This window comes from Malurus melanocephalus, unplaced genomic scaffold (assembly GCF_030028575.1).
Source record: "Malurus melanocephalus ecotype Western Australia unplaced genomic scaffold, MMel_1.1 scaffold_114, whole genome shotgun sequence".
NCBI lineage: Eukaryota > Metazoa > Chordata > Aves > Passeriformes > Maluridae > Malurus > Malurus melanocephalus.
The window spans coordinates 1,865,430-1,890,540 of NW_026623346.1; the positions used below are offsets into that span (position 1 = coordinate 1,865,430).

General features: G+C 35.6%; 1 protein-coding gene across 9 annotated transcripts in view; it reads right to left on the reverse strand.

Annotated features, from left to right (window-relative positions):
- Window positions 1-25,111, reverse strand: part of SBF2 (SET binding factor 2) — a 226,965-nt gene that overhangs the window by 32,826 nt on the left and 169,028 nt on the right. For 8 of the 9 annotated variants that reach the window (XM_057369734.1, XM_057369731.1, XM_057369737.1 and 5 more), the window contains 10 exons: window positions 17,259-17,429; window positions 16,149-16,405; window positions 14,766-14,938; window positions 14,451-14,524; window positions 13,874-14,069; window positions 13,096-13,223; window positions 10,739-10,914; window positions 9,667-9,812; window positions 5,761-5,959; window positions 3,981-4,177 (listed from right to left, as the gene is read on the reverse strand). In XM_057369734.1, coding sequence (XP_057225717.1) covers window positions 3,981-4,177; window positions 5,761-5,959; window positions 9,667-9,812; window positions 10,739-10,914; window positions 13,096-13,223; window positions 13,874-14,069; window positions 14,451-14,524; window positions 14,766-14,938; window positions 16,149-16,405; window positions 17,259-17,429 — 1,717 coding nt within the window. The remainder of the gene's footprint in view (window positions 1-3,980; window positions 4,178-5,760; window positions 5,960-9,666; window positions 9,813-10,738; window positions 10,915-13,095; window positions 13,224-13,873; window positions 14,070-14,450; window positions 14,525-14,765; window positions 14,939-16,148; window positions 16,406-17,258; window positions 17,430-25,111) is intronic. The other variant, XM_057369739.1, reaches the window with a different exon arrangement.

Genomic DNA, 25,111 nt, shown 5'->3' on the forward strand with positions numbered 1-25,111 from the left:
TCTTAGTTTCTGTATCAAAGGTTCAAAAAGCCTTTTCTTTGATGACAAGCTGTTCATCACCTGGCTGCACAGCAGCATCCAGCAGTGTTTTTTCCATTCCACACAAAGCTGAAATTTTGAAACTTTTACCTCATGGTCACTACATAGAACATTCACCATTAGCCATTATGTGATCAGCATAAGCAGAGTGAAGATGGTGCAGCTTTCCTTTCACTCTCCCAATTCTAAGTTTCTAAGTTTGTGCTACTTGTCAGCAAAATGTGCAGAGAACAGACAGCTTTGTTGCTTTAACAAAAGTAAGTCAAAACCAAACTCAACCAGCTCTTCCTCATTCCAGAAATGGAAGGTTACTCATCTGTGCTTGGAGGTTCCTTGGAACACAGTGCCCATTAAAGAAGTTAGGAAACCACTAACAAAACACACAACCAAGGGAAAAAACAATAATAATAATAATAATAATAATAATAACAACAACAACAACAACAATAATAAAAGTAGTAACAATAATAATAAATGATCCCAACTAGAAAAACTCCACCCACAGTATCCAGGTGCAAGGTCTTAAAAGAAGAAAAGGAGATGTAAGTCGGGTCCTGGACCATACTACAATGACAAGAAAGGGTCCAGAATGAGTGAGTCAGTTTACTTTGTTTTCAAATGCCAAGCAAAACTTTTGCAATTCTAGTCTATTGTAGCCACCTCTGAACTTATTATAGGACAAAGTTCCACAGCTGCTTAAACCAGGATTTGGAATCCTGATCACAAGAGCCAAGATTCCAAATAAGGAGACAAAGAATTTGACTGAGCACAGTTTGATGAAACACAATGGTAATTCATAAACAGTTTTCTCCAATGATGATGCAATCAGATTCTTTGCTGGAGACTAATAGACAGTGACTTAATTGGCTGGAGGGGGCAAAGGAAATTTCAAGATAGAAATTGTCTGAATTGAAAGTACATTCAGGAAGTAATGATCTTTCATATGCAGGAAACATCATGCTGTTCTTGTCTGACCAAGTGGAAAAAGCCTGAGGAGGAACATTATTTTCTCTTCAACTCCTAAGCAGGATATACACATCCTGGAATCCACTGGAATGATCTCTCCGTCCCCTAGTCCTTGAAATAATGCCACAAAAAGTCAATTTAAATCTTAACATTTTCATGAAATGAAAAAAAAAATTGTCTAAATTGTCAAAATGAAAGGATAATGTCTATAACTCTTGCTTACAAAGTTTTATTTTATTAAGGGTATTGTGCATGTTTTAGGAAAAGGATTCAGAAAATAAACAGCTTCACTATATGAAAGTCTGTCACTGAACTGGACAGGTACTGGAATTAAAAACTGAGGGCAAAAATGACCCTGTGGAAGATTAGAGATGAAAACTTTGCCCTTCATCCTTACCACAATCATCCCATCAGCATAAAGAGATAACTCAAAGCATTACCCCCTACCTGCACGGTAGGTGAATGGGGATTTCTAAGAAACAATCATCTTTCAAGTGCTGTTTCACACAAATGTCATCACAGTAAAATGGATTTAAACAAAAGATGAGGATGGAGATCCCAGTAGCAATTTTATCCCATTTAATTGTGTTTTTATCTCAGGAAAGGAATGCTTTGCTTAATCATGCAGTAACTCACTCCTAATATGTGTTCTGTATGCCTGGCCACAGGTTTCTCCGTCATTATCCTGAAAGTCCTAATACAGACAACAAATCAAGAGTCTTGGTAAAGGCTCTGCTCTCTTAGTGTTACTGTGTACAAGAAAYATAAATGTTCTTCCTACGGGTAGCTGACCAATAAATGGTAACTCAGGTGTAGAATGTCACATTAAAAATTACAATGCTCTGCAAAAAACTCACAGAGGCCAAAGTAATTCAGAAACTAACTTGCATGTTTCAGAGGAACATTTCAAAAGATCTATATACTCTCCATCTCATATTTGAACATCTGTTATTTTTTTTTACAGATGTTAGAAAAATACAATTCTGTTGCACACACAGTTTGATTCCATACAGAAATTAAGTACTGTGCATAATTTCGCTGAAAAATCTGTTCTGTGCTTCTTATATAACATACTGACCTCCAACTATACTTTGAAAACTTGCGTAACACACCACATAACAGGAAATCCCAGAAACGTTGATTAAATTCCAGCAGGTCCTCTTTGTTTCTCTGTTTCAATCCAGAATTGACTAAAAGAAACCCACTCCTATGAAATCTCTGCTTAGGAAGGTAGGAATCTGTCAACCTGAATTTAATTTCAGATTATCTTTTGAAATACAGACTTTCCTTCATTGTGCACAACTCCTGCTGAGGCACCTCGGTATATCTACCTCTGCTGATCGCTTTTATTTCACCAAGCTTCAACTTCATTATGAATAAAATACATATCCCATAAATATTTTCTATTTTCCTTGCTGTACCTTCCTGAGGAGAGCCTCCATTTTCTTAACTTTTTTTTAAAAGAAATGGTAATTCCAGAGGCGAGTATCTGTTAGACACAGTTACTGTCAATCTGTTCACCTAGTCCATAATATTCTGCTGGAAGTATGGCAATGGCAGTACAAAAGGCTATATAAAATTAAGAGAAGAAACCACCTAAGAAAGCATTAAGATCACACATAGAAAACATGTTTTCATGGGTCAGGTTTTGGAGATGTTGATTTGGAAAGCTCTTCTACACCCATGCACAAAGAAATGATMGCTATTACAGAAAATATACAAATGTTTGTCTTTACATAATTTCGAGACTATTCCTGCAGTTTTTTCCTGATTTATTCTATTTGTACCAGGTTAATGATGCCTCATCTGTGTTTCAGCTAAGACAATGAGCATTAAATCTGTTTAAGACTAACAGTCAAATTGCCATGCCTAGGATTCACACCACGAGCCTGTGGAAGAACTGGCGCAGCCATTAGCTTTGGCAGCTCCTGTGTATTGGTAGTACACCACTGATTTATTTTATTAATCCTTTCAACAGAAACACATTATATAAAATTCAATTCACTGCCTTGCTCATCACTCCAACTAAAAAATGTTCCCACAAAACACTGAAAAGACACACCCAGTACTATAGCAATATTCAGTAGATAATTAGCGATTCACAAATTACCCTTAACAGTCATCCAGACATTGTCTAACAAACATTTTTCTAATATCTCTGAAATAATGAGATTTTAAAGGTGCATTTGATACACACAAAACCTCATTATGTTTGATATAAATTGCTCTTAAAAAGTACAAAAAACATGGTTTTCATAAAGATGCTCTGTAAAAGAAAAATTATGGAGGACTAGGTAAAAAATATTTAAATCATCTATCTTCAAACTATTTTTATGGCATGTGTACTGAAGTGTACAGTATGGCTGTTATAGGTTTTGAAAAATTCTATAGAACAAACTTGGGTTGAGTCAAACCTTTGAGCTGTATTTTAGTCATTACCAGGGACAAATGCAAACATCAACATGACAAAGGAATTTCTTTGCTATCTTAATGAGTGCCTGGTATTCCAATTTGCTTCACATTTCCTTTTTCTCCAAAAAGAAAAATTATGGTCTAATTCTGGAATAATTTCTAAACAATTTCAATTAAAGAAAATAGTGACTCTTTCATTCTTGGCATGAAATTAATTCTGAAAAAGCTATTAACATAAAAGATGGAAATACAGGCAGTCATAAGCATCCCAAACGCTGCCTGTGAATGATGGAAGTCAACTCCAAAATTAATGTTGCCCTAATATTATACTCTTCTGAAAAATGAACACCTTGTGTTGGTCCAAGCTCTGTCCAAATTATTCATTCACAGTTTTGAAACTGCTTTCATMTCATTCAGGATTTTGACATGTAGTAACTAATAAAATCAGATAATTATCTATAACCTGAAACCTTTGATTCCATCGAATCACTGATTTTCCTCTAGAAAAATTAGTATTTCTACATGAAACTCCTTCGACAGAAAGCCTGGCTGCATCAACTCACCTGTAGGATGTGTGTTTTGGGATTTGAAGAGGCCCACCACACTTTTGCCATGAAAGCCCCCAGATCTCAGCAGCAAAGTGCTGTTTTTCATGTTCTTCCAGCAGACAACAGGCAGGCGATTGTGGCGGTAACAGCGAGCCACTCTCTGAAGGCTGCTGTCCTGAACAGATTGAGGGACCACCAGCAACCCAGGGTAACTGCATTGACAGGGAAGGGAAAAAAATGGAACAACTAAAATTGCTTCCAATATGCTCAACAGTGAAAAAAAAAATCCTAAAATTACAAGCTGAAAATCCATCTTAATGAAAGTACACTTAACTGTTAGAATTACTTCTATTTTGAAAGTAATTTTTACTGCAAACCTAGCAAATACATTTATTTAAGAAAACTGCACTTAAAATGGGAATTGAATTGTGAAAAATTTGTAAGACTATCACTACTAATCTTTTTCCATTTAAGGCTACATTTTATTTGGCAGTATTTTTCTTCTTTGCATGTCTCTTATCTGTCACTATAATGAAGCTGTATTTTTAAGCATGACAGAAAACAGAATTTTGAGGTATGCAAATGATGCAGTAGTTTTGTTTTGACAATTGTATATGAAATATGAGAACTGAAAGGAAAGAATGTCAGATTGCCTAAAGTATCACAATGAAAACAACAGTTTATGGTTTACAGAAAAATACATTTAGATTTTTCAGTCTGATTCCTTGGAATAGTGTGCTTGAAACTATTGAAACTGTGTTCTTTCTAAAATGCTGCAATACCCCTGAAGATTAGGAAATTCACTGATATAGTATCTTTAAAGATGGAAAACCCAGCAACATGGTAGTTGTAGTCATATTAGTGAAAGAAGGATTCAAGCAATAATAAACATGATTTTCTATCTCATCCAAAAAATAAAAAAACAACTTAAATGCCAGTTTTAAACATCAAGAAGAAACTAAGAGGGGGAATAGGAAACAGCTACTGCTTATTAAGTAACTTTTATTTTCTCTATACCATGCACTGTTTCTGTGAGTTCAGTTCTTGGACATTTATTGAACTGCCCTCAAACAAATGAATGCACATGGTATTTACAGTCTACACAGTAACCACAGTAATATAGCAGTAGGTAAGTATTTCTACCTTTAGATTCCTAATTCATTCAGATATTGATTATATTTAGAAAAACCCCTAAAGAATGTTATAAACTTGTGGGTTCAGGGGAGGAAAGAGGTGTCTGCATAATGTTCAAAGTGCATTGACAATGGATGGATTCCATGCCTTTGTCTGCATTGTACTCCATGGTGATTAAACAAAACCAGTACTCTAGACAAGTCAGAAAACAAGAAAGAATCTAGTGTTTTTCTTCTGTGCCCTTCTTCCTGGCAATTCCATTGTCCACAATGAAAGCAATGACCAGCCCAAACTGACTTTATAGAATGCAAATATCTTCTGATATGACTCATGCAGATAGGCTTTTGTATTAAATAGAATTTTTGTGGGCAGTGGTAGTAAACTAATCAGCTTTCACAACAAGAAAATGGACTCAGTAACACTCATGTGCTAAAACATGGCATGTGATTTTCAGCACATGATAAACATTTAAAGTAGACACTTTCATTAAGGCAATTGTAACACATACTTTCTAATTTGAGGAAAATAGTTATTTATTATTGTATCTGAAACTTGCTTTTTTTATTCAGGATCAGAATAGATTTTAAATGCAAATATATTAATGCAGCTCTACATATATGAGCCTTTACTTTCAACCCTGCAGGTGAATGGGTTAACTCACCTCCTGCAAACTGAATACATCCTGTTCAGTGCAGTTATTCTTAGGTACTCTGTTTTTGAGCGAGAAGTATTAGTGCTGATGGTCCCCAGGCCCAAACGCTGATAGTCCCTGAAACAGGCTCTTTCTACCAAGTGCTCCATGGTTGATTTTTCTGATGCTTTCAGGGTACCACCTGTGTGCAGCTCACTGTCATCTGAAACTAAAGGTAAAATGTTATTGGGGTGGCCAGGAGTTACACAACAAACAATGCCACTTCTAAACAAGTTTGTCCTACTCTCAATGATGAATGGCACAATCCAATACATGCAAACCTCATTTTATTGAATTTATAAACACTAAAATAGTATTTCAGTCAGCAAACCTGACTATATCATGCAGTTACCTATTGTGCTTGTGACTAGCATGGCTGAAATCATGGAGAAAGATACCTCACATATTCATTTCAAATGAAGACAGATAATCTTTCCTTCCAAATTTACAAATTGTTTACAAATTCATTACACATTCAAGATAAAAATCAACCACACAATTATTGGTTTTTTTTTCAAACGGTCTTCAAAAGAAGTAACAATCTTTTCAAGTCTTGGTTCAGCTTAAGAAACATTTCAGTGTTGCAATTTCACAACAGAGACTGCTGAGTTATTAATATCTCAGTTTCAATGTCAGACAGCAGCTTTCTTCAGCCATGCGTATCACCTGCCCTTTCCAAAGAAGAAAACTTCAGCCATGAGAGATAAAAAAAACTGTCACAAGTTCAATCTACTCTGAAATTCAAGTCAAGAAAGGTCTTTGTACAAAACCTGCCACCTGTCTACTAGTGACACTTTCAACCATTTCCAAATACTTCTGAGAGCAGATTTATTGCTCACAGCATGTATCAGTTACTTGCTACCACCTAAGCATAGAAATACATGCATATGAGAAGAAAAGTATGTAAGGATTTGAACTTAAAGCAGGACTTAACAAAACTGGAGTTCCAAATGATCTAAAAAAAAGAAGTTATAAGGTAATTAAAATTTTGCTGTCAATAGACGACATTCAGAATTTACAGAAAGAGCACCTGTATAATTTTTTTTCTGTGTATCTTAGCATAAAAGCTAAATGAATAATTTTCTTTGCCACTTCAGTTAATCAAAAAAAATTCTCTATTTGATCTAAATAACAAATTTGAATACTCTGGATCTCTCCTCTTTATCCTGTGTTTTTCTATTTGTCATGGGAAGAAAGAAGACATACATCTTTTCAAGTGCCTGAATGAGAAACACATTAAAGGAGTTTTAGAAATACTTTTTTAGTGATACAAAAACTTGGTTTAAACAGCTTTGAATGGAAAGCTATAACTCACTCAGCTGAGAGCGCATTTTAAAAAAAGGCTTTTTTCTGAGTGGATTTTTCTCTCATGAAAGCAGGTATATTAGCAATCAGACTTTTCAAAACATTTTCCTGCTCATAAAATGCTAGAGATGAGAGCTCCTATCCATGTCCTCAACCTGAAGAGGGAGAAGAAGATACTTTGTGTCTCATGTTTAACATGATTTATTTGATTTTGAAAAAACAAGGAATAATCTCTCTATTTTACTGTTCTTGAAATATGACTATCTGCAAAAGCAGGTTTCACACTTCCTTGCTTTATTGAACACACCAACATGATCACATAAAAAAAAATTTACTAACGATTTAGAGATTTTAAATTCTGAAAACAAAGAGATGAGGAGGAATAAGAGGGAAATTAGGTGTTCACTGGTAATGAGCTAATAACTACAACTAATAACTACAGTATCATGGCCAATTTTGGAAATCAAATTGCAAATTAAAGGGTCAGCTAAAGAAGTCTGAGAAAAGAGCAATGAACACGATCAGAAGTCTATCAAGGCTCATACACAAAGAACAAAGAACAGCAGATATTGACCATCCAGAAAACAACAGAGAAATATTACAACAGACCACAAATACATTAAGCATTGCAATCAGAATGAAGGGAATCATCTCTTCTATATGTACATAGTGATAGAGGAAGGAATAAAGAGTTTCAATTGCAGCAAGATGATGTTTAGTCCTGAATCTCAGAAAGTTGCTTTTTTTTCTCCAGCATTAAGGATGGGTAAAGTATTAGTATCAGCTGCCCAGAACTGTGGAACCTTCACCTTTGAAAGCTTTTAAGAAGAAGTTAGGCAAACACCTATGAGGAACACATGAAGATTGCTGGATTTTGCCTTGGGGCAGAGAGGTGGACTGCTTGACCTCTTGAAGTCCTTTCCAGCCCTATCTTCAACATTTCTTTTTTAAGAAAGCATCACCTGTTGCAGACAGTTCATTGCTGATAGAGCTGCATAGTTTCCTCTACTTCAGTTTTTGAGACTTTCAAACAAGTCAACAACAAAGCCACAGCACTCAATACAAAAGGAATTGCAGTGATCACTCCCTATGGCTCCCTGTCTGAAGCAGAATCACTTCTGTTGACAGCTCACTGTACCTGATGTGCCAGTGCTGCATGGAGAGAAAAGCAAACTCAGTCTTTGGTCACCTTAACACGTTCCCAGCCAAGGCACCTGGAAAGCAGCAGGCCTGAAGTTAAGTTGTAATTTTGTATTTTTGTTAGGGAAGGAAAAAAATGACTACCACTAATCTTTAATCTCTGTGTTCATGAAAGAGTACAGCTGTTTTGTATATCAACAATGCAAAAACTCATATAATTTCTTCATCATCAAGGGAATATGAATACACAGGTATGACTGCTTGGTGTCTCTGAGTGCAAGATACAAAGTCATCCCAAAATCACACAGGCAGCACCTGAGAAATTGCTTCTGACTCAAAGAATAAGTAATATCAGAACACATCTAACTCAGCACATCARGAAGATGCTGGAAATTCAATTACTAATGCAATTTTTCAGCACTCTAAAGACATTTTGTATTTTCCAAACCTTTCTTTTTTCCTATTTCTCATCATTTTATCTGGAATGAAAAAAAGAGAAACTTTTTTTTAGCTAGCCTGGAATGGCTTTCTTCCATTTTGGAGAGAAGAGAGGCTTCAGTCCTGCTTTAGACAATTCTCATATATCAGCCTGTAAGTCACGTAAATTGCCTTGCTCAGTGACCAAATATTCAACAGAAAAATTTGCCTTGTTTGATGTTTGGAAAAAAATTATCATTGTTTGAAGAATACTTCATTATCTGGATGTCTATGTTTTTTTTTTTAAAAAAAAGAATGGTATAACAAAACAACACCTGCTTACGTATAGGAGAATTTGGTTCCCTCTAGTGGTTTATTATAGATTAGCAGTGGTCCAGATCACGAGATAATGACAGCAGCATAGGGGAGGAAAAGCTTTCTGGGGAAACTCAAATTCCACACCATCACACAAACTGCACAAAGTACCCAAACCCCTTTCTACCTTCTACACCAAAATTATTTAAAAAAAAAAAAGAACCTGGAAATTTATACTTCCAGTAGTAATGAGTTCTGCTGCTCTCAGAAATCCTCTGTCAGTTCCACAAGCACAAAAGTCTCCAATTTGCTCAATCTTGCACCTCACCGGTTACTGCTTTCTCACCATAGACTAATTGCAGATGTCTAGTGATAAATGGAAGCTGCAGCATGCTTCTGTGCTGCTTCATCTACACTAGCATGATGTAAAAATGATCTAAAAAATATCACATCTAAAGGGTTTGACAATTAAAAAATAATCTAGCACTTTGCTGTACCACTGAATTAAGTCAAATTCCTCTTCCGCCTCGTCCTTGCAGAAGAAAACACTCACTAAATGACAAATTTGAAAACCTTTGCTTTCCTGTCTAGGAGGACCTTTCAATTCCTTGCTGAAGGCATTTCTTATTCCATACACCAGAATGGAAGCATAATAGATAGATATGTTAACCAACATGGAAGAAGAAGTTGTATTATTACCAGAGATATCATCATCTTCATTCCAGCCTGCGTGATTCCCTCTTTCCTCCACTATTGTGCTTGTCTTCTTCTTCAATAAATACTGGCGCCCAATTGTCATCTTCCCGGCACGTTTTGCTCCCTTCACAATGCTTTTGGAGAACGTTCTATAAATCCAAATCAACAAAAGTATTTGGAAAGATTCATATAATTCTGCCTAATAGCATTTACAGAGTTCTATGATGAAGGCAAATAAAACATACGTAGTAATTTTTCACAGAAAAATAACTTACTATACTAATTTTTAAACAAAAATTGTATTATTTTGAGACAAATTTATGTCTTTTGTCTATTGGTAATGATTAAGCAGATATCATCTTTCTTTAGATGTTTCCACTTTGCTAGTAATGTGATAAATCTAGAAAGTTGCCAAAGTAAAGAAAGGAAAGACAGAAATTTCCTTTAAGTTTTAGGATTTCATGACTAGCTTGGGATTCTAGATTCCTGTGTCAACAATGCAATATTCAACAAAGAATCACAGGAGCTACCACTCTGGAGTACACTAATGATGCAGCTGGTCTAGTAAAAATTAACATGTAACGTAAAASTCAAAAGAGGACCTAAAGCTCAAACTCTAAATTAAAAACCAGTAGGACAAATGCACAGGATAAAATGAACTATGATCTACATTAGGCTATTAATGATAAAGTAATACACAATTAATCTTATTTCCATGTTGGCACAGTTTGCATAGCTCAAGATGCTACTTCTATTTTGTGTGTTTCAATATGCAATAAGGCGTTTGTTCAAATCTACTGCAGCCAGAAATTTAGCTAAATAATGTAATTCCTATACCAAATAAACATCTTTATCCTACCAATCTGTCTCTTACTAAGAGACAGATAATAATAACAGATGCACAATAATTGAATAATTAAAAGATGCACAATGTTCTTAAATAAGAACAGATGCACAATAGCAATCACTTATTTTGACATGATCTACACTTGTGCAGAGCTTTCAGACTGTTCAATGTATTTGACTAATACAAAACAAGAACATCAGTAAGAAAAGAAAAGGAGAAAAACTGTACCGGAATGAAGTGTTCTTTTCTTTCTGTTTTGGTAAAATTATTTGTGGTGCTGTTTGCCCAGCTGCAAAGGCAAAAGTGCTGAAGATAGACTGAGGATAACGGAACTTCATCAGTTGTTTCTTAAATATTTCCACCACTTCAGGACTTACTTCTTCATCAAATGCTACTTTAATTAACTGTGTATTAAAGACATGAAATGTTAGAAACTGAAAAAAAATCTTAGAATAACAGAAATTGAAAGACTCTAAAATATATTAGCAAAATTCCATTATTTTCGCAGTAATATACTCATCAGAAAATACAAATATGTGTACTTATGTCTCATGTATTTACAGGGCTATTAAACATTTTAGTAATTTTAAATTTATTTTTTATAATAAATTAAAAGGTATCTTCACCAGGCAGCATCTGGATTTCTCATAAAATCAAATACAAAATATTTTGGTAAATCCAGGTCATAGTGCTGGCACTAAGATATCTACAACAGTTTCAATTCTGGCCACATGGGACAGGCTTAGCTGGAAATAGCCTGCCAGGCTCTGCCCCTATACGGGGAAGCAAGGTTGGTAATGCACTTTGAAGACTCTCACCAAGCCAGCAATTTCAGCATTCATATGTCACAACCATTATATTTCTATTATTTAGACGTTTCACTTTTGGCCTCACCTTTCAAAGTATAGAAAACTGCTAATAACAAAAATGTGTTAGTGAAATCTGGTTCTTAAAAAGGAAATAACCTTGCTATTCAACACTGATCCATCCACTCGACTAAAATGCTTTTTTGAAAGGTTCTGGATAAAAAAAAAATCCCATCCAATCACCCTCAGCTGAAAGGAAGTCAACAACTTGGGGGAAACAAAAAAGAGACAGAAAATACRGAATCCATAAAAAGGCCCAAAAGAACTCTAAGAATGTGGAGAAAGCAAACAAATCCTAGAGCTCTAAGCGCATACCTAGACACCTTTTGAATCCTTTTGCTTGCCATCTAGAAGGTGGATTTCATCCTTGCTTTTCCAATTTCACTTGTTTTGTAAATATTTTCGAAATGACTAATGACTGCTGTTCTAGGACCTCCTTGAAAGGAGCTCTTTAATCTTTTGGGGTTACAGTGATCCGAAGTTTTAAAGATATGAAATAGCACTGCTGCACACAAACCCAAGTGAAAATCACAATTAATAAACAAAGGGGAACGGCTATTTCATACTGTAGTGAACCCTAGCTGTTACATAGGGGACAGAGAATAAACTGTTTGCTGATTGTTTTTGTTCTCATAACCTAATACAAAACTATGCTAAACAAAAGCAAAGATGATGTTTGACCTGAATCCAGCTCTGAAAACACTGAGCTGTGTCTGTATTTATCACATCATTGAAGCATGCTAAGTATTCTGGTAAAAGTATTTCTGTAAAATAAAAGTCCTCTCAAAAGTCCACAAGAACAACTTTTTTTTGCTTGTTTTACTCACTTGCATTCCCAATTTTGTGCTTTTGAATAGGATACTGAGAGATGATTAGCTAAATAATGTCCATTATTGTAAGGAACTAGTAAAATGCTATTTTGTTGGGTTTTGTTATGTTTTCAAAGGTTAAGAGTTACTATTCTCAATGAAAATATGCTTCTGCAGTCAGTTAACCCAGCAATGCATTTCACATCTTAAGTACTGCAATCTACTTTCAGTCCAGGACATAAAATGCCTTGCTTGCAACTTGCGGTCCCTTAAGGTTTGACCACAGTTAAGATCAAAACCAAGAAAGAAAATTCAGGGAAGACTTCAGAATTCCTAATTCTTACAAGTCCATCTCTGTCAATTGCTCTGCAATGCACGCTTCTGTTGAATACACTCAGGGATCCTACAGAAGATTCCAGGATCCATTCTGTCATATAGAGGCTCACTGGTTCTACCCTAAATATTCCTGGAAGTGCAGCATCCATGTGCGATACATCATGACCTTCTGCCCTGGATTTTAACAGAAAGCTGGAAAAGTGACAAACCTTGAGAAGAAAGCAATACTTAGAGCTTTTCCATATTGATTCCATGTAGCTGGAGGAGAGAGAAAGCACGTTCCCACTAGCCAGCCTAGGCCTCTACTTACATGAAGGGATTTTGGACCCAAACCAGCCCTTTACTGGATGCAAACTAGGTGAGGAAAGCAGTGAAAGAAATCCAAGGTGAGAATAGCAACCCTCTGTAAATATCAAGCGGGCCAAGAAATGCCTGGGTTTCTATGAGCTCTGTGTTGTCTATCTGCCTTACACRGCAGAAAACTGATCTCCACATTAATACTACGGTAAAGTGCTGCTCATAAATACTTTGAGCTGACTGCAGCCACATAAATTTTCACAAAAACTTCTTTTACCTGAAAGGTGGCTGAACTGATCTGCAGCCCTTCCTGCATGCTCTGCTGCAGCTGGTTCTGGATACTGATCTTCTTCTCCTTGGTAACAGACGCAATGGGGAAGCTGCGGATCACAGTCTGCTCTCCAACTGAGGACACAACACACAGACACTTGTTAGATTACAAAATCTGGTCTGCTCTGCTCACACTTGTTTGAATGACAAGAATGAATGCAACACGAACATAATGGTACAGGATTTAATTCTGAAAAGTTGGCAAATTCCTAAAGCATCATTTGTAATCTGAATTTCTGCTTAATTTCTATTGTGATGATCAGAGAAATATTCTCTTTCCTTCTGAGTCTTTCTACATAATGGAAATGCACCCCCAAAACCTAGCTTGGTACGGGGTAAAGAAACAATTTCAAGTTTATTCAAATGTCATAATAAATTATACAACTGATAAACAGAAATTATATATAGTGGTATCTTTACATATGACCATGAACTTTCCACAATAAACTTATACTTCTGAATGACAATCTGTTTAGAAATGGCAGATGTCAAATCGTGAAAATTTATCATTCAGAAGAACTATTTCCATGACATATTAAGAAAATACTGAATTTAGAAGCAATAATTTTAGGTAGCATACCAGGTCATGGACATTTTTCCTTTCACTTGCTTCCAGTGTCTGAAAAAAACTGTTCAATGCTGTTGATGCTTGAACAGGTGCACTGGCCAGCTCAAAATCCTGCTTATCTGAAGGACCACAGTTATCAGTATTTGGATTTTCTTACCCAGCTGATCATGTGGAGTGCCTTTAAATATAATTCTGTAAGTGGTAAGAAACAAAGCTCCTTCAGCAGGGAGGATATGAGGACCTCCAAGCAGGCCTCCTGTGGCTTCCTCTCTGCCATCAGGATCCAGTAGCACACGGAGACCTTCACAAACAAATTCTTCTCCTGGCAGTAAAGTGGGCTGTAGAATTTTGGGCTGACGCAAATAAATGAAAGCATAAGCATAAATCATTGTTACACCTCAGGCTAGTTAAAATATTTGGTTTTAAAAGCTTCTAAACAAAATTGTTATGACCCTGAGTCCAAAGGAAAGAGATGGAATTCAGACTCAATGAAGAGAAACAGTCTCAAAAAGCAGTGGGCATGCAACAGCTTGTTTATCATCAGAAGTTTGGCTCTACTAGTTTCGTAAGTTCATATTTCATGAGACCAACGCCAAGCATTTTATTTATCACTGGTGGAATTTTTCTTTTAACATTTTGATGTTTCTTCATAACATTATGAAAGGAAAAAAAGATGACTAAATTTCGTGTTTCTAATACTTGCAAAGAATACAAATATGTTTCATAACACTTGCCTTCTGTATTGGTGGAAGTCTCCTACTCTCACGATGGACAGCCTCCAGAGTCTCTATGTGCATTGCTACAATGCCTGGAAAGCAGTAACACCATAAATGAAGTCTCACACAATGTGGAAAAGAAAGCTGCCATCTAATTAAAACTCTGGTAATTCTGAAATTCTTAAATTCTGACATTAGGTAAATAATTACCTGAGATTCAACAGCAATTACAGTCTGGAAAAGAAATGTAATACTCTTAACTTATCTGAAAGTAACTCAAATTAGAAAGTCCATTTGCTTCATTAAGAAGCACCTTTTTATAACAATTCCTACCTGGTATCATGCAGTGCAGACCCTTGATGTGATCCTGTGTGACTCCACTTTCTGTGCAGACCTTGTCAATAAATCTGGTGATGAAGCGCACGACTGCGTTTGCAACATCGTTGTTCTCCGAGTCCTCAAACCCACTCTCAGTGTCATAACTCTCTGCAACACTGCCTGCAATGCTATAGGCAGAAATAAAAGCAGTAACAAGGGTGAAAAATTCACCTGGTGATGCACATATGACACCTGGATAGACACAGACAAGCTGTGGGGKTTTTTTTCTAGTTACAGTTCATAAACCTTGCTAAAAGCATATGGTGGTACCACAATTACATTGTATTTTCACTGACAAAACTTCATAAATGATGACCCAGGATTATTTTTTATCCATGAGTCCAGTACAAATAGGCCTACAAGAGAAAAAGAATCTTTTTGGAAGTGAGCTCTGTCTTCTGTTTGTAAAGTCAAGTGAAGTATTTTCAACCCATGGTAAACAAATATCCAGTTATACAGAGAGAGTTACATTAAATGCATATTTAGTTTGCAGAGCAAAGCAATCAAAAGCTAAAAAGATCCTAAGAAATTTTTTTTGTACATGATATAAGCAAGTCAGTGGGGGATGTATTTTGAATGTCTAAAAATGCTTCCCAAAATATTAGGGGCCAAATTCATAAATTGCAACATACATGACGACCAGTTTACTAAGCATGTCCTAGTGCCTGAGATTAGAGGTGTTTAGTCAGCAGAAATTAGTAACTCCACAGGGAATTTCATCCTGATAGCTTGTCTTCTACTTGATGTCAGTGTTCTCACATAGTGTTCTATAATTTTATCAAGTGGGAATTTCTACAGAGAGGTGATAAYGAAGACAATAAACAAAGAGGAGGAAGGCTTGTTATGAAATGTCCTGGATTTGCTTGCTAAGGAATGAATGGAACTGGTGTTATACTCCTACTGCTTCCTTAGTAATTGAAACTTTGCCATTGTGGTTTAGCCCGCTTGCTTTTTGTGACCTCAGTGCTTTTCCTCCTTGCAACTGTTGCACAAAAATTGTGATTTTATAGATGCAACATAAATGCTTTCTTGATTTTAGGTTCATACACCTAAGTTAAGTACACCAACATTAAGTTTTTTCTCAAGTTATATAAAAACTAACAGAGTGGTCTTGGGGTTGCTGTTTTCTTTCTCAGGAAACCTGTGTTAGTCTTCAATATCTGCATTACCAGATTAAAAATTCTTACTAGGACAATCCAGTGTTCCTTTAAATGGAAGTAAATCACTCCAGACAAAGTTCTGCTATTTAAGAGGAATCACGCTGGATTTCTGCTCTCTTTAACTACTGAACTTGAAATGGCCCATCCTGACAGATGAGCCCCGGACTTGGACACCCACCTGTTTGTCACAATGCTGTTGCTTCCACTCTCCCAGTCCCCAGTGGCTGATGTTCTCAGCAGCTTGTTCTTACTCGTATCCAGTGGTACCAGCAGATAGACCATGAGGTTGGCAAAATGAATGGCCTGGCTGAAAACTGTGCTTTCTTCATTCTGGACTAGCTCCTGCTGTGTCTGTTTATTAAGAGTTGGCCACAACCTCAGCTGCTCAGCAGCCAGGTCCATTGCTGTCTTATCCTGGTCTGCAGGAGTTTTCTCCTAGAAGACACAGAAAAAGGAATGTAAAGACAGAGAAGAAATAAAAAAGCTGTATGTTAAAAAAAAATAAAAAAAGCTTAGTCAACACTTTATTTATTAAATTGCTTACTAAACTTCTTCAGTTATTTAAATTGTACATTTATATAAAAAGAAAGAGCAAATAACTACCCTCAATAGGATTTAAGGAGATTTATGATTATGGGAACTGAGCTTTGAGAGCAGGTTAGTGAATTGCACCAGTAACATGATGTGCAAGTAACATAATTTCTTTTAAGATCTTTTTTATGTCATATGATCTTCCACATTTCTTCAGTGTGGTTTACTGATTTTAACACAGCTGGTCTCCTCAGCTTATCCACTTAGATCATGAAAGAACAAGCATAAATCAGATTGAGAAACAACATGGCCTAATGCAGGCAATATTCTCCAAATTCCTGGGATGTTCAGGTGAGGGAAACTTTTACATAAATAGTTTCCAGACCAGATGAAACATTCATGCTTTATATGTTGGAGTCCAATTCTAGCATTAGCTTGAAGCAAACTAGGGAGATGGCACAAAGTCAAATCATAATAAAGGAATCTGGCAGCTGATATTAGTGACCTAAAGCCTGATGTTAGATTAATAAATGACTTGCAAATGTTTTTTTCCACACTAAGTTGGACTAACATCAAATTGTAATGCTTTGTAGATAAATGTAATTTTTACTTTTTTCTCATGTTATTGTATACTGCATAATATGCGGAGAAAATGAAAGAAATATACATAAAATCAGAAAAGCCATAACTCTGTAACCTAGAAGACAATAAAAATGTGAATAAAAATACTATTTTAATATTTCATATATTCTCCTACCTTTTGTTTTAACTGTACTGCAAAGTTGTCATCTTTGGCTGTAAGGTAGAGGGAGCGAACTTGATTTTGCACATTGCTATAGAAGGTTGTTTCCCAAAACTGTTGGTTAGTCCAGATAGGATGATCTTGTACACAGGTGTAAGCAAACTGACTAACTCCAGGTGCTAATTTCTGAAAGCAAAAGGTGTGCCAAGTTGACAGATCATTCCTATTTTTCAATTTCTTTTAAAGAGTRTGACTTCCGAACTGAGACCTATGTGTATATATATACGATTATATATATACACACATACATACAATTAGCTGTACAGACTGAAGTATTAAATATACTTTTGTACTGCAATATGAGAAAGAGAAATAATCTCCAATTTTGTGCCATTCAATACAGTTGTATACAAGTCTAATGCCAGTGTAAGGCATGGTTTTCTTCATTTCAAAGCAGAAAAATGGGAATCGAGATAAGAATTTTGTGGTAACAGTAAAGAAACACATTTGTGATATTAAATGTCTTCCTTGCCAACAAACCACAGTATTTTTAATAACCTACTCCTACAACACTGAAATCAGTATTCAAAAAGATGAAAATTATTTCTCATTTAATTTAGAATTCAGAACTGCAGTAATGAAATTTAAAATAACAACATCAACTGAGTCCTTCCAATAAACTGCATTTGTTACCACAGAAGAAGATTAGATAAACTGTTATCTTCAGTGTTATTTACTGAACTCTATGACCCAAATCCAGTTCCTGAAAGAGTGCTAATTTGGGTATGTTCTTTGAACTTACATGGGTCTGGATCACTGTAAAGTCTCAAACAAATCCAGAATTGTTACAGCATTAGTCATTATGAATTAACCATTTTTTTCAAGTACATCTATTTATTTAGATTGCACCACTCTCCCAGGGAGTTGTTTAATATTCTTGATAACCACATACAAAGAAAGGAAATTTATTTCAATGACCTGAATCATGAAGAATGAAATCCGTTATCATATGTTCTTACTTTTTGAAAAAAGAAGGCCACAAAAGAACCGTGTGGTATATTGCATGCAGCAAAGAAGGAGGCAATCTAAATATGTACTTATGATTATTTCTGCAGCAGAACTGAAGAATAAAGCACATTACTGGGTCCTTATTTAATGACTATCCCTCACAATACTACCCATACCTGAAACACACATTGTATCTAGAACTTAGATTTTACTTTAGTGATTATGTTGTAAACCACTTTCCTGGAGAGCATGAATACTAATCAATTTAATATTTGTAATTGTAGAATTGTACAGAACAGCCAGTACTTGTAATATTTCCCTAGCTGGCACTTGGGCATTCAAATGGAAGGGTAGGAAATCACAACTGAAAATTTTGAAGTCTAGTTTACAGATATCCGGTTTTGCAATTCTTCAAACCGTGTTTTCCTTACTATGCTCTTCCAAGTACAGCATGAACTGAAAATCCTGATCATGTGCCATGCACTTATTCCCTATCAAAGGTCCTYGAAAATTCTGTCTGAGCAAATGCTATGTGGCATGCTAATAAAATTTACCCAATATAAGTGCCTTCTTGGGATTAGTCATCTAAAAGTGATTGGTATAATTTTAATTTGATCATGCAGAATGTCATCAAAATTTCTTGGTAATCTATTAAGAAATCTACATCTATAGAAGATTGAAATGAGATTCAATGTGACTTTGTTTAGTCAATACAGATTGAAAGAGAAGACAGTTTGTTTAACAGATGCCCAAGTTTCAGGTATGGTGCAGATTATGGCAGATGGCAGGAAATGGTAACTAATCTCCCACACCTGATCCAGCTATTAAATCACACAACAGGTTAGCACAAAGAGTGTCCTACTGATCTTTGTAAGGACTGCTGGACATCCCAAAGACATATAAAACACACACTACAGGGCCCACAGAATGGATCTGGCCCAATCTTTCACCAAACTCAAAATCCAGAAGCACAAAAACCTGTGTTACAGAGGAATGGGGATAATGGGTAAATCACGGACTAAAAACATGGACAATACATCTTGACAGCAAAGGTCAGTACTTTTATTTGCTATTATTTGATTTTTTCACTGGCACTGAATTCCCACTTACAACAGATCTGCGAAAAGTGAGTATGATGTCAAGAAGAGGTGAAAGGAAAAAAGGGAAAGAAAAAGGGGAAAGGAAAAAAAAGTCTGTTCAAGTCCAGCTAGTGGGTAGAGTTAACTCTTGTCAATTTGTGCAGTAAATGCCACACAAAGGAGTAAATCAACTATCAACCTCTTCAGTTGCCTTTGATACCTCAGCCCAAATCAGGTAATTGTGTAAACTGGGTAAAGATGGGATGATCTTTGACACAAACTCAAAAGGAAGTTTAAGCTCTTAACTCTGGGTCTATAGAAATAAAAATGAAACAAACAATTTTCACTTGGGGACAAACATTACAGGAAAACTTAAGGGCTTTTTACATACTTTTCCTGTGCTCATAATTTAAAACTATGAACAGCCATGTACAAAACGTAATTTTTAAACAATGGAGATATACGTTCAAATATAGCAACATAAATAAACACTGACAATAACTTCTAGACCAAATAAAAAAGTTTGTTTAAAAAAAACCATGAAAGAAAACACATCAAAAAGCTCAGTGATCATCACCTGCATGTGTTGAAACAACTGGCAAAACCTGACAGTGGCCAGAGCACAGAATCAAAATCAGGACTTGCAGTTCCTGGCTCTGCCATTTATTATGGGCAAAATCACTTTGGATTCTCTGCTTGTTTGGGTTAGTTTGTTTGCAAAAAAAAAGCAGTAAGAACACCAACCTCAAGAAGCACTCTGTTGATCCTATGCAGTCTAAATCCATATACTAAAAATACTCTTGGTACAAATATAAGCATTCCATGAAGTTTGCATACAGAGTCTGTATTCTCTGCCCTGATAGTGCTGAGTCAGCCCATTTCCCTAGAATGGAAGCTAATTTAGCTCATTAAAAGGGCCCCAATGTTTACTGCTGCATTCAAAAGAATTTGCTCAGAATTTCTCTAATTTAACTAAAACAGTAGTTTGGTGTTTTCCATCAAGCAATACCACATACATAAAACATATCTTCACCTAGCTCTCCACAGGGCAGCTCAACTACACTGATATTTGTGCTCTTTCTCTCTGTCCCAATAACTCACTCCAGCCAGACAGAACGAATATAGGTGGCAGCAAAAGAATTTCCAACTTATAAGGGAGGATTTAGGGCTGACAGCTTAAAAAAGACCCCAGAAGAAAATAATAAAAACAGTTCTGAACTGATTAAGTCCTTATTCTAAAGCTGTCAGTATGACAAAAAGAGCATTGAGGTATAAATTGTAACAACCAAGAGAAAATCAGTTACCTTCTGCAAAAGACACTGAATCCTTTCAATAGATTAACAGAATTTAAAATCCCTGAACACTTCCCTGCCAAATTATGTATGAAACAGACCTTACCCCTATCAAAATAATTAATTACATACTGCAGTTTGTGAAAACACAAGATAGGTTTGGGACTTGCTATGTATGACTATATAAGCAAATTCATGAACTCAGGAATTATCTTTCCATTATTTCCACTATACTGAGGGGTACTGGCAACACCTGCCTAGAATTTTTTCCCTGTTTCCTGACACTGGACTCTTCTGATTGTGAAATGATACTTGTGCCTCAGTAAGAAATGTGCACCATCTCGAAGACTCCCAAATTTGCTGTGAGGTGCAGGCCCTCAAAGAGCTTCTCTGTAACATTGAATTATCTAGACTGCTTGTTTCTGAAAAAGCATATATTGTGCTGATCACTCAGCAGTTACTATCCTTTATACCTCAAAAGCTTAAAAGAGGAAGCAAGTTTATGTTAGCAAAGCAAAGGATCTAGCTATTGATTAGGAAGTCAAAAAATGATTTTCAAAACGAAAAGACTAAAAACTGGAATATGAATAGATCTAAGATTGCTCTTTTCTCAAAAGATTTTGCTGCATGTATATGAATATGGGTCTGACTGTGTGCTGCATGGATAACATCAATGCAAAACTTCAATCCAGTGAATGGTTCTCCTATTTGGTCTAAAGGATAAAATTATACCCACATGCATTATGCACACAAATGTGGGGAAAGGTCATAAAAGTATGAGGTAAGAAGCTTTTGTTCTTTCATTGCTTCAGGAGAAAAAAAGGTGAAATACTAAATCAAGCTCCATCTCCAATCTGAAAATCTAAAGAAAGAAAAATTTGCCACCTCTCCTGCCTTCAGAAAGCCACCAGACCAGACTCAAGATGGACATCTATTTTAAAATAAAATGAGTAATAAAGTGGGCCATTACACTGTTTATCTATTATTATTTCACCATGAAAAAGAAAATGAAGGTCAATTCACTCATAATTCAGTGCTACCAAATCACAGACAGATACACTAAACCAGCAGAGGGCAATAGAATTCTAGAATTTTGCAAAAATGGGATGCAATTCTGGATGGAGGTTTATTTACTGTATACAATTTCTGGAAAAAGTCACTTAAACATCTAACTACTCATGTCTCTAATCCTAGATTCCTGAAGATCATGTATAATTTACTAGACATTACTCTAAGCCATGCAGAATTCCACAGATTTCCACACATATGTATCAAGACAGATATATGCTAATACCAAGTTCCCTGTAAAATTAAATACTGTACAAAATAACATACTTTCTCCCAAGAGATAAAAAATGACTTAAATAGCTCTGTTATACAAAGAAAGAAAGGAAACTAATATAATCTAAAATGAAGGATGTCCAAATCCCACAAAGAAGAGAAAATACTGGAACTTCAAAGTTCTAAATAAGGTTAAACTCCAAGAAGTAGATGAGAAATAGGTTGATTTTTTTCCCTCTATACCACACATTGAAGATTTGGTGGGTTAAGACACAGATTTCACTAATTCTTTGTTGCAGTGTTGAATCCATCTGAAGAGTTCTTAAATTTTTGACACAGTTATTTTGCAAATCTCCTAAAAAATTATCAAATGCCTTTGGCATCAAGGGGATCAGCAGAGAGTGTGCATCTGTGAGTGCACTGGAATGGTGGCATTGGCTCCACCATAAAAAATAACCCCACCTAGATCTGTGATCAGAAACAAATCAACCCTGTAAATCTCACAAGTTTATGGGTTTTATTTATATTTAGGTAGTTCTTAGAATTACTTATGACCTGATACATAACTTAAACCCCAGCTAAACAGATCATCCAAGTAATCTCCAAAGGATGATAAAGTAACTATTTTTAAGTTCTTCTGTCACTTAATTCTAGCATTTCTTTAATTACTGTTTTCCTTCTTCTATGGCAGCTGTCTCTGTCTTCATTGGTCAAATACTTTCTGAAGTTTTCTTGACATACAGCATTCCTTTATCTGAAGAAACTATTAAAACAACAGAGTCCTCAAGTAGCCCTCAAGAACAGGATAAGCAAATTTGAAAGATCTAAGAYAATACAGAATATAAATTGCAAATTAATAAAATATTAACAGTAGATTACCTCATGTTGGCAATACAAATTATATATATAAATATATATTGGTATTAACAAGTTGAGAAAGCTGTGATGAATCAGAGGAAGCCAAGAAGAGCATCCAAGAATTCCAACTGTAGGTACTGTCAAGAAGGGAACAGAAGCAGCAAATGGAAAAATTGCAGGGATAGGGGTGAAAATAAGAGCAGGAAACAGAAACTTCAATCGTGGGCTTGGATCACTCAGATAATAATGGGTAAGGAAAAGCTGTTATACAAAAAAGCATTTGTGACACCTCAATTCTTTGATCCCACTGAGTTTAAATTGTTGATGTGGTATCTTGGATAGCAACAAAGATGTTCACACAGAAGCAAGCAACGCACACAAATACATCAACAACTTCCTCACCATCTGTAAGCATTTGCTCTCTTGTGGTAACATAAAATAATGCTGCTCAAATCATGATGGGTAGTAATGCTACGATGAAACTGAACTCAATGAAGGAAATTGTGTTTTCATGCATGAAGTTCCATTCTGCTGGGATAAGGAATCATTGTGGAGGAGGCAAAATTAAACTTACACATATGGAAAATGCATGGGAGACTCTGTTACTTCATTTACATTCCTTCACTTTAAGGTCAGAAGATTTACCAGAGATTTTAATTAAACCACCAGAAATTCTTTCATGGTGAAAATTCTAAGTGAATTAGAATTTCTCTAACACTGTAATCCCCCCTAGAAGCAACAACATCAAGAGATGGGCTATAATTTAATTAAAAGCGTTAAACCAGAGTTCCATATAATTTCTAGAAAATGAGATCAAGCAAAATCAGTTACAAATTATGTGGTCCAGTACTAGTGGAAATGCAACAGAAAGGTTTCTGTTTATTCTAGGAGACAGTGGATCAGTTCCTCAGTTACAGAAATCGCCTACAAAATTTATCATTACATCTTCTTTTAATTGCGGGGAATTTCCTTTTTCTTCTTCCTGAAATAAAGTATTTCCTCCCACAAACCACTAAGGAAAGGAACTTTACAGATTGCAAAGTTCTCTTCCATGTTTCCCATTATGTTAGCATTCTGGGAAAGCCAGCTTCTTCAACAGAACAAAGTTACCTCAGTAATTCATTTCCAAAATTCTGTTATCATTCTGGGAAAGCCAGCTTCTTCAACAGAGCAAACTTACTACTAGTAATTRATTCCCAAAATTCCTTGTAAAGACACATGTTAAAAACATTATTTAGTTAGTCTCTCCTATCAATATGCTAGCCTGTCACATTATATTTTTCTATTTAATTTCTTCCAGGTTTGATTTTCTTTTTCGCCACCTAAAAATAGTTTTGGAAGTGAGATATTCTCTACTGCAAAGACATAAAACATATCCTACTGGCAAGTATTCTGTATCCATTCAAAACCAAAGTGCACAAATTGAAATCTTAAGGATCAGAGATAACATTTTGGCGCCTGTGTTTGTAAGGGATACTGCAAAATCACTTGATCATAACTAAAAAGAATCCTCAGATTCCTTTTTTAACTTAAAAAGTATGTTTGCTTTTACAAAAATAATTTACTGAACTATAATATTTATATGAAAAGAACTTCTAATGGATGTAATAAAAACTTTTGTCTAGAGGAGTGTTTGGAAATATTGACAGAACTGACCAGTGCCTGAAAAATGCTCGTCCATGACCCCAATCATATTCATAAGTACCTGCCAAGTAACCACATTACCTTCTCTCCAAAGTCGATAAAATACTGCTTTTAGGTCATGTCTATAGAAACTTCAGCCATAATTAACCTAATGGTTGACAGAATCACCAAGAGTAATGATGACTTTTATGAATAATGATGACTCCACAGCTTCCTTCCAATGCTTCAAGCTGCCTGGCTTCAAGTATTACAAATTTCAAATACACATTGTAAGCTCTTGAGGGTAAGCATCTTCATTTTTCTGCTCTTTTGTACAAAAGCAACGCCATCAGTTCTGGTCCACAATCAAGGCTCCTGGATTTTCCACGAATGCAAATTATGCCCATATAATACACACTTGATAATGTTCTAAATATTCTTTGGTGGTTCAGCTTCTTCCATATTATCTATTAGCCGATACAGCCATATTCTTTTCAAGCAGGCAACTTAATGTATTTCTATATTAAAGGGATTAGTGTTTTGAGAATGGATAAATAAAAATAATTTTAGTACTAAAAATAATGTTACTCAGTACTATTTCAGTCACAAAAACATTTCCATAGACTAAGATAGTATCAGAACTGGCAGGATAGAGATACAAGAAGAAAATTAATGAAAGCAGACAAAACTCCTTGCCAAGACAATAAAGGAAGTCTTTCACTGTGGG